The 9,365-nt window shown below is 42.7% G+C and overlaps 2 protein-coding genes across 2 annotated transcripts; both read right to left on the reverse strand.

The window, feature by feature from the left end:
- Positions 1–1,007: 1,007 nt before the first annotated feature.
- LOC109888317 (tRNA-splicing endonuclease subunit Sen15) lies at positions 1,008–4,040 on the reverse strand. Its single transcript, XM_031806754.1, has 3 exons — positions 4,037–4,040; positions 2,377–2,449; positions 1,008–1,966 (listed from the first exon to the last, which is right to left on the reverse strand). Exons 1-3 carry the CDS (start codon positions 4,038–4,040, stop codon positions 1,798–1,800), a joined length of 246 nt encoding a protein of 81 aa, XP_031662614.1. The 3' UTR covers positions 1,008–1,797.
- A 2-nt stretch (positions 4,041–4,042) lies between these two features.
- On the reverse strand, positions 4,043–8,423 carry LOC109872208 (tRNA-splicing endonuclease subunit Sen15). Its single transcript, XM_031806811.1, has 4 exons — positions 8,226–8,423; positions 8,021–8,102; positions 5,412–5,547; positions 4,043–5,001 (listed from the first exon to the last, which is right to left on the reverse strand). The coding sequence occupies exons 1-4, from the start codon at positions 8,304–8,306 to the stop codon at positions 4,833–4,835; spliced, it is 468 nt and encodes a 155-aa protein (XP_031662671.1). The 5' UTR covers positions 8,307–8,423; the 3' UTR covers positions 4,043–4,832.
- Positions 8,424–9,365: the final 942 nt, after the last annotated feature.

The raw sequence follows: 9,365 nt of genomic DNA on the forward strand, positions 1-9,365 counted from the left end.
TCTCTGCAGCACTCCACCAATCAGGCTTTTATGGTAGCGTGGCCAGACAGAAGCTACTCCTTAGTAAAAGGCACATGACAGCCCACTTGGAGTTTACCAAAAGGCCCCTAAAGGACTCCCAGACCATGAAACAAGATTCTCTTGTCTGATGAAACCAAGATTGAACTCTTTGGACTGAATGCCAAGTGTCATGCCTGGAGGAAACCAGGCACCGCTCATCACCTGGCCAATACCATCCCTATGGTGAAAGCATCATGCTGTGGGGAGGTTTTTCAGCGTCAGGGACTAGCCTCCCAGGATTGAGGGAAAGATTAACAGAGCAAAGTACAGAGAGAGCCTTGATGAAAACCTGTTCCAGAGCGCACAAGACCTCAGACTGGGGAAAGGTTCACTTTCCAACAGGACAACAACCCTAAGCACACAGTTTTTGCTTTGTCATTGTGGGGTATTGTGCGTAGATTGATAATTGGGGGGGGTTTAATCCCGTTTAGAATAAGGCTGTAACAAATTGTGGAAAAAGTGAAGGGGTCTGAATACTTTCCGAATGCACTGTGATTCATAGTCGGCCCATGTCTTCTTACTTTACTACGTAGGGTATTCTTGTTTAATGTCAATGCTCAGGGTTGAAGTGTTCTAGTCATTGTTGTTTTGTAGTCGAGCCTACCTCTTCATTAGGCTTTGTTGCACCAATTGTACACACACACACACACACACACACACACACACAGCACTCTGCTGTCAGTATCAGTTCTTACCTGTTAATAAGACCACATCAGTGTTCAATCTAAAGACAGTATACTGTATAAGGAGCAGTCAGATTATGTAGTGCTCTTTGCATTTGTTGTCATGCTCATTTTTGCTTGTTCGTTTTTCATGTTCAATTAAGAGTTTTTCTAGTAAAATAATGTGTTTTCAGGTCACTGTAATATAATTTGTCAAACAAAATGGTTTCTCATATGGTCCTTGTGGTGTTAGTAATACCTCGTAATGCACAGGCACACCCATCATTGTGTTTACTGTTGTTTTTATCTGTCAATGTCAAATGACGGTCTAGCAATATCATCGAGGCATCCATGGTTGTTTTCATGCCCTCTACAGTTTAAAAATCACAACTGCACTTAAAATAAATGGGTATGGAGTCGGCACAAAGCAAAGCAGTGTTACAGTAACTATAACCAGCTGAACAAGTTCTGAGTGGTGTCTGTGGATACGGCAGTCTGCTACATAAGCATGTATTGCTTCATGGATGTACTGTATGGAGATTTAATTCAATACAACTTATGTATCCTCTGGCAATTTTATGTCCAACTGCAATCCAGTGTCTGATTGATTGTCTGTCAATTGTCCGAGAAGCTATAACACAAACCCTCTGGCAGTTATAACACAAACCCTCTGGCAGTTATAACACAAACCCTCTGGCAGTTATAACACAAACCCTCTGGCAGTTATAACACAAACCCTCTGGCCCACAGGGACTGTGGCACCTTTTAAAGGCAGTTATGGCCGTTGTAATATTTGTCATATTTCTCTTGACGCAGTCTCTCAGGGTCTGTCATACTTTATGTAGGCTAGCTGTTGAGCCTTAAGTCGCTATGCCCAGGTTCTCAAAAACAGTTCAGAAACGGAGCAATGAAGCTAGGCACGCCCTGCCAAATTTAAGGAAAACACTGGCACTTTGGTTCATCATTACGAGACCACAACAGCCTGCCATTCCGTCTGTGGTTCTCTCCTGGTCACTGCAGAGTTCATTACCAGACCATAGCGGTCTACTAACGGTCACTGTGGTTCTGCTACGGGTCAATGTTGCTGGCGTCTTTTGCGGTGTTGCCGGCGGCCCTGGTCCTGGATGCCCACGGGGGGGTCAGGGGTCAGCAGGCCATCACACATCCTCTGGTAGACAAGGCTGGAGTCAGATGCCACCACACACAGGAGCATGGGCGAGCCTCTGGCCAGCACTGAGCGCACACTAGGAGAGGGAGGAGAAGAGGTCAGAGACCAAATCATAGATATGTATAAAGAAATGATCTTACATTGAAGAAAATACACAGAAATCACAGTTTCAGTTCGCCTACATTCTTTGGGGGCGGCTGCATTCTTTATCCGCTGGTGTTCCGCAAGTGTTGCAAAATGTTGATTCGTGGCGTAATCTAACATTGGGTCAATTCCATTTCAATGACAGTCAACAAATTCCTATTCCAAATGTTCCTCATTGAAAAGTTGGGTACTTCCTGAACTGACTAGAATTTAAATGGAATTGACTGCAACCCTGTAGCATACCATCAGTCTTATTTCTGTACATTAACTCATTCCTTTATGTTCCCTGCATTTGGAGGTCTTATAGTGGGTATTCGATAAAGAGGCCCAGTCTTATCTCACCTTCTGTGGCTCAGGCCTCTGTGTACAGGTAGTGGGAGCACCGTCTGAGTGGGCTCTCCTTCCTTCTCCCTTACTTACTTCCTGCATTCCAGGATACTTTTTGAATTTTCTTTTCTACAGTATGCTCATAAAGTGCATTCGGAAAGTATTCAGACCCCTTCACTTTGTCCACATTTTATGACGTTAGTCTTATTCTAAAATTGATTAATGTTCCTCATCAATCTATACACAATACTCCATAATGACAAAGCGAAAAACTGATTTAGACATTTTTGCAAATGTATTCAAAATAAAATGCAGAAATACCTTATTTACATAAGTATTCAGACCCTTTGCTATGAGACTCGAAATTGAGCTCAGGTGCATTCTGTTTCCATTTATCATCCTTGAGATTTTTCTGCAATGTGATTGGAGTCCACCTGTGGTAAATTCCAAAACATTTCTGCAGCATTGAAGGTCCCCAAGAACACAGTGTCCTCCATCATTATTAAATGGAAGAAGTTTAGAAACAACACTCTTCCTAGAGCTGGCCACCTGGCAAAACTGATCAATCGGGGGAGAAGGGCCTTGGTCAGGGAGGTAACCAATAACCCGATGGTCACTCTGACAGCTCCAGAGTTCCTCTGTGGAGATGGGAGAACCTTCCAGAAGGACAATCATCTCTGCAGCACTCCACCAATCAGGCTTTTATGGTAGCGTGGCCAGACAGAAGCTACTCCTTAGTAAAAGGCACATGACAGCCCACTTGGAGTTTACCAAAAGGCCCCTAAAGGACTCCCAGACCATGAAACAAGATTCTCTTGTCTGATGAAACCAAGATTGAACTCTTTGGACTGAATGCCAAGTGTCATGCCTGGAGGAAACCAGGCACCGCTCATCACCTGGCCAATACCATCCCTATGGTGAAAGCATCATGCTGTGGGGAGGTTTTTCAGCGTCAGGGACTAGCCTCCCAGGATTGAGGGAAAGATTAACAGAGCAAAGTACAGAGAGAGCCTTGATGAAAACCTGTTCCAGAGCGCACAAGACCTCAGACTGGGGAAAGGTTCACTTTCCAACAGGACAACAACCCTAAGCACACAGTTTTTGCTTTGTCATTGTGGGGTATTGTGCGTAGATTGATAATTGGGGGGGGTTTAATCCCGTTTAGAATAAGGCTGTAACAAATTGTGGAAAAAGTGAAGGGGTCTGAATACTTTCCGAATGCACTGTGATTCATAGTCGGCCCATGTCTTCTTACTTTACTACGTAGGGTATTCTTGTTTAATGTCAATGCTCAGGGTTGAAGTGTTCTAGTCATTGTTGTTTTGTAGTCGAGCCTACCTCTTCATTAGGCTTTGTTGCACCAATTGTACACACACACACACACACACACACACACACACAGCACTCTGCTGTCAGTATCAGTTCTTACCTGTTAATAAGACCACATCAGTGTTCAATCTAAAGACAGTATACTGTATAAGGAGCAGTCAGATTATGTAGTGCTCTTTGCATTTGTTGTCATGCTCATTTTTGCTTGTTCGTTTTTCATGTTCAATTAAGAGTTTTTCTAGTAAAATAATGTGTTTTCAGGTCACTGTAATATAATTTGTCAAACAAAATGGTTTCTCATATGGTCCTTGTGGTGTTAGTAATACCTCGTAATGCACAGGCACACCCATCATTGTGTTTACTGTTGTTTTTATCTGTCAATGTCAAATGACGGTCTAGCAATATCATCGAGGCATCCATGGTTGTTTTCATGCCCTCTACAGTTTAAAAATCACAACTGCACTTAAAATAAATGGGTATGGAGTCGGCACAAAGCAAAGCAGTGTTACAGTAACTATAACCAGCTGAACAAGTTCTGAGTGGTGTCTGTGGATACGGCAGTCTGCTACATAAGCATGTATTGCTTCATGGATGTACTGTATGGAGATTTAATTCAATACAACTTATGTATCCTCTGGCAATTTTATGTCCAACTGCAATCCAGTGTCTGATTGATTGTCTGTCAATTGTCCGAGAAGCTATAACACAAACCCTCTGGCAGTTATAACACAAACCCTCTGGCAGTTATAACACAAACCCTCTGGCAGTTATAACACAAACCCTCTGGCAGTTATAACACAAACCCTCTGGCCCACAGGGACTGTGGCACCTTTTAAAGGCAGTTATGGCCGTTGTAATATTTGTCATATTTCTCTTGACGCAGTCTCTCAGGGTCTGTCATACTTTATGTAGGCTAGCTGTTGAGCCTTAAGTCGCTATGCCCAGGTTCTCAAAAACAGTTCAGAAACGGAGCAATGAAGCTAGGCACGCCCTGCCAAATTTAAGGAAAACACTGGCACTTTGGTTCATCATTACGAGACCACAACAGCCTGCCATTCCGTCTGTGGTTCTCTCCTGGTCACTGCAGAGTTCATTACCAGACCATAGCGGTCTACTAACGGTCACTGTGGTTCTGCTACGGGTCAATGTTGCTGGCGTCTTTTGCGGTGTTGCCGGCGGCCCTGGTCCTGGATGCCCACGGGGGGGTCAGGGGTCAGCAGGCCATCACACATCCTCTGGTAGACAAGGCTGGAGTCAGATGCCACCACACACAGGAGCATGGGCGAGCCTCTGGCCAGCACTGAGCGCACACTAGGAGAGGGAGGAGAAGAGGTCAGAGACCAAATCATAGATATGTATAAAGAAATGATCTTACATTGAAGAAAATACACAGAAATCACAGTTTCAGTTCGCCTACATTCTTTGGGGGCGGCTGCATTCTTTATCCGCTGGTGTTCCGCAAGTGTTGCAAAATGTTGATTCGTGGCGTAATCTAACATTGGGTCAATTCCATTTCAATGACAGTCAACAAATTCCTATTCCAAATGTTCCTCATTGAAAAGTTGGGTACTTCCTGAACTGACTAGAATTTAAATGGAATTGACTGCAACCCTGTAGCATACCATCAGTCTTATTTCTGTACATTAACTCATTCCTTTATGTTCCCTGCATTTGGAGGTCTTATAGTGGGTATTCGATAAAGAGGCCCAGTCTTATCTCACCTTCTGTGGCTCAGGCCTCTGTGTACAGGTAGTGGGAGCACCGTCTGAGTGGGCTCTCCTTCCTTCTCCCTTCCCTCCAGCAACACCAGTCGCAGCTCAGAGCACCCCACTCCACTCACCTCCTTCCACTGACGCACTGTAATGGAAAGGACAGAGATGACTCGCTGGCTAGCTAGCTAATGTGGGCACAGTCAGGAGCATGAGAAGTAACTTGCTATACACTAGGTACACCTGGCTAATAATAGGTTTTCATTGCAAAGTACTTAGTTTACATTTTATGTAGGTTTATCCAACTGATATCATCTGTAGCACTAGCCCTTGCATGTCCCCTTTCGCCTTGTGAGGGAAATGCCCTGACGTTGCCCAAATGCTCCGTCAAAACGCAAATATACCTCACCCGCAATATGGTTTTGGAACTAAGATTAAAAAAAATGTAATGCAAAATTTTAACATTTTTCAACCACCCCACAAATGTTTTTTTAAACTATAGTTTTGCCAAGTCAGTTAGGACATCTACTTTGTGCATGACACAAGTCATTTTTCCAACAATTGTTTACAGACAGATTATTTAACTTCTAACTCACTGTATCACAATTCCAGTGGGTCAGACGTTTACATACACTAGGTTGACTGTGCCTTTACACAGCTTGGAAAATTCCAGAAAATGTCATGGAAGCTTCTGATAGGCTAATTGACATCATTTGAGTCAACTGGAGGTGTACCTGTGGATGTATTTCAAGGCCTACCTTCAAACTCAGTGCCTCTGCTTGAAATGGGAAAATCAAAAGTAAAAATCAAGAGCAATTTCCAAATGCCTGAAGGTACCACGTTCATCTGTACAAACAATAGTAAGCGAGTATAAACACCACGGGACCACACAGCCGTCATACCGCTCAGGAAGGAGACACGTTCTGTCTCCTGGAGATGAACGTACTTTGGTGCAAAAATTGCAAATCAATCCCAGAAGAACAGCAAAGGATCTTGAAGATGCTGGAGGAAACAGGTACAAAAGTATCTACATCCACGAGTCTTATAAACGGCATAACTTGGAAGGCCGCTCAGCAACTAAGAAGCCACTGCTCCAAAACTGCCATAAAAAAAAGACTACGGGTTGTAACTGCACATGGGGACACAGATCATACTTTTTGGAGAAATGTCCTCTAGTCTGAAGAAACAAACCGTTTGGCAATAATGACCATCGTTATGTTTGGAGGAAACGGGGAGGCTTGCAAGCTGAAGAACACCATCCCAACCGTGAAGCACGGGGGTGGCAGCATCATGTTGTGGGGTGCTTTGCTGCAGGAGGGACTGGTGCACTTCACAAAATAGACGGCACCATGAGGAAGGAAAATTATGTGGATATATTGAAGCAACATCTCAAGACTTCAGTCAGGAAGTTAAAGCTTGGTCACAAATGGGTCTTCCAATTGGACAATGACCCTGAGCTTACTTCCAAAGTTGTGGCAAAATGGCTTAAGGACAACAAAGTCAAGGTATTGGAGTGACCATCACAAAGCCCTGACCTCAATTATATAGAACATTTATGGGCAGAACTGAAAAAGCGTGTATGAGCAAGGAGGCCAACAAACCGGACTCAATTACACCAGCTCTGTCAGGAGGAACGGCCCAAAATTCACCCAACTTATTGTGGGAAACTTGTGGAAGGCTACCTGAAACATTTGACCCAAGTTAAACAATTTAAATGCAACGCTACCAAATACTAATTTAGTGCATGTAAACTTCAGACCCACTGGGAATGTGATGAAAGAAATAAAAGCTGAAATAAATAAATCATTCTCTACTATTATTCTGAAATTTCACATTCTTAAAATAGAGTGGTGATCCTAACTGACCTAAAACAGGGAATTTTTACTAGGATTAAGTGTCAGAAATTGTGAAAAACTGGGTTTAAATGTAATTGGCTAAAGCATATGTAAACTTCCGACTTCAACTATAATATATATATACACACACACACACCTTTATTTTATTTTTTATCCCATCCCCACAGGAGACCTTTTGTCTTTAGGTAGTCCGTCATTGTAAATAAGAATTTGTTCTTAACTGATTTGCCTTGTTAAATAAAATTTTACAAAATGCATGGCAGTTGCAGCACATTCTGTGTGGTGCATAGGTTGGATTTATCGAAGGTATGAGTCAAACATTCAGATGATGCTGCATACTATTTTGCGCAATAACACAGTCGATGTGATCGAGGCTTAACACGTGCTGGAAATATGGAATGGTCCAATGGAAATGTGAGCGCAAGGAGAGAGGATGTGTCATACCTCGACTGGAGGCTGACTTACAGCCGGCTGTAACGTTGCTAAACCCCGTACATTAAGTGGATCTTTTGTATTTGAAAGTGAATTTCTTGGTAGTATGAAAGTTACAAATGTTTCCAAACCCGTATTGCATGCGTTTTGAAACGTTAAAACAGAGCGTTGGGATTGTAGTTCACATTGAGCTGTCCATACCTTCAGCTGAAAACTCAAAAGTGGGCCGGATGTAAAGCCCCCTTGGGTAGCACTCACCTGAAAGGTCAGGTAGCTAGCTTGTGATGATGCAAAAACAGAGTTGATTGTCGATCCAATTCATGGTTAACTCACCTTCAGCTAGATCCAGGTACACCAAGAAAGCTGCATGGACTTGAGCACTGTCTCCAACATCTAGGTTCATCAGATGTTGGTACTATGAGCATGAGGGTAAAATTTTAAAACGTTAGCTAGTACTGCATCAGTTACATTGGTGCATCGGTTATTGATGTTGTTCATGACTAACGTCAGCTAGGACATGTTTGTTGATGACACTTACCATTGGATGCTGTAAGATCCAGTTAGGGGGAAGTGGTTTCTCAATTACATCCTCGTCTGTTTTCTTCGTCAACTCCGACATATTTCCTCGTCTATATTTTGTAAATCACTTTAAATCCCACACATACACTGTGATGCTGACAACGTGTGAAATTTCCTCACTCCCATTTAGAACGCTAAAGTACTGCAATGTAAACGGTCCGGGTGATTTTTTTTGCCGATATTATAAGTTCCGTGGCACTTCTAACTCCCTTTCTTTAGGTAGATATGGAGATGTGTTTTATTTATGATTTATTTATTTTTTGTAATGAAAAAAAGTTAAACTAACAAAATCAAATATTTGATTAGGTGTAAAACTTCAGTAAGCAGTTAGTGTGGACAACCTAATCATGGACCTGGTCGACAGCACCAGACAGGCAGGTGCTTCTTCTCATACAGTAGATCTGAGTCTCTTTAGTTAAATGTATGCCTTGGGAGAGTAACTTCTTTCTGAAAAACTGCATTGCTATTCTACGTAACGAATGTCTTTATTGTAGTAAGTGAGCTTACACTTAATAGTTAGTCAGTACTTGTGGTTTCAGTGAAAAATAGAACACATTTGCAAAGAAATGACACATTTAATGTAATTACACAACTACAAATACCTAGGTGTCTGGTTAGACAGTAAACTCTCCTTCCAGACTCACATTAAGCATCTCCAATCCAAAATGAAATCTAGAATTAGCTTCCTATTTCACAACAATGCCTCCTTCAGTCATGCTGCCAAACATACCCTCATAAAACGGACTATCCTACCGATCCTTGACTTCTGCGATGTCATTTACAAAATAGCCTCCAACACTCTACTCAGCAAATTGGATGCAGGCTCGCTTCATATTCATTGTCAAACCCACTGGCTCCAGGTCATTTGTAAGTCTTTGCTAGGTAAAGCCCCGCCTTATCTCAGCTCACTGGTCACCATAGCAGCACCCACCTGTAGCATGCGCTCCAGCAGGTATATTTCACTGGTCACCCCCAAAGCCTTTCCCAACAGTTCTCTGCTGCCAATGACTGGAATGAATTGCAAAAATGGCTGAAGCTGGAGACTCATATCTCCCTCACTAGCTTTAAGCACCAGCTGTCAGAGCAGCTCATAGATCAC

The sequence above is a fragment of the Oncorhynchus kisutch genome, linkage group LG27 (genome assembly GCF_002021735.2).
Source record: "Oncorhynchus kisutch isolate 150728-3 linkage group LG27, Okis_V2, whole genome shotgun sequence".
Classification (NCBI taxonomy): Eukaryota; Metazoa; Chordata; class Actinopteri; order Salmoniformes; family Salmonidae; genus Oncorhynchus; species Oncorhynchus kisutch.

What these genes read in the sequence shown, in the direction of transcription:
- LOC109888317 (XM_031806754.1), bottom strand. An exon ending in AGAGGCCTGAGCCACAGAAG is followed by an intron (nt 1,967 to 2,376) that starts GTGAGATAAGAC and finishes TCCCTCTCCTAG; the next exon opens with TGTGCGCTCAGTGCTGGCCA.
- LOC109872208 (XM_031806811.1), bottom strand. Translation starts at nt 8,306, where the DNA reads ATGTCGGAGTTGACGAAGAAAACAGACGAGGATGTAATTGAGAAACCA. An exon ending in GGATCTTACAGCATCCAATG is followed by an intron (nt 8,103 to 8,225) that starts GTAAGTGTCATC and finishes TCATGCTCATAG; the next exon opens with TACCAACATCTGATGAACCT. An exon ending in GTACCTGGATCTAGCTGAAG is followed by an intron (nt 5,548 to 8,020) that starts GTGAGTTAACCA and finishes TTTCCATTACAG; the next exon opens with TGCGTCAGTGGAAGGAGGTG.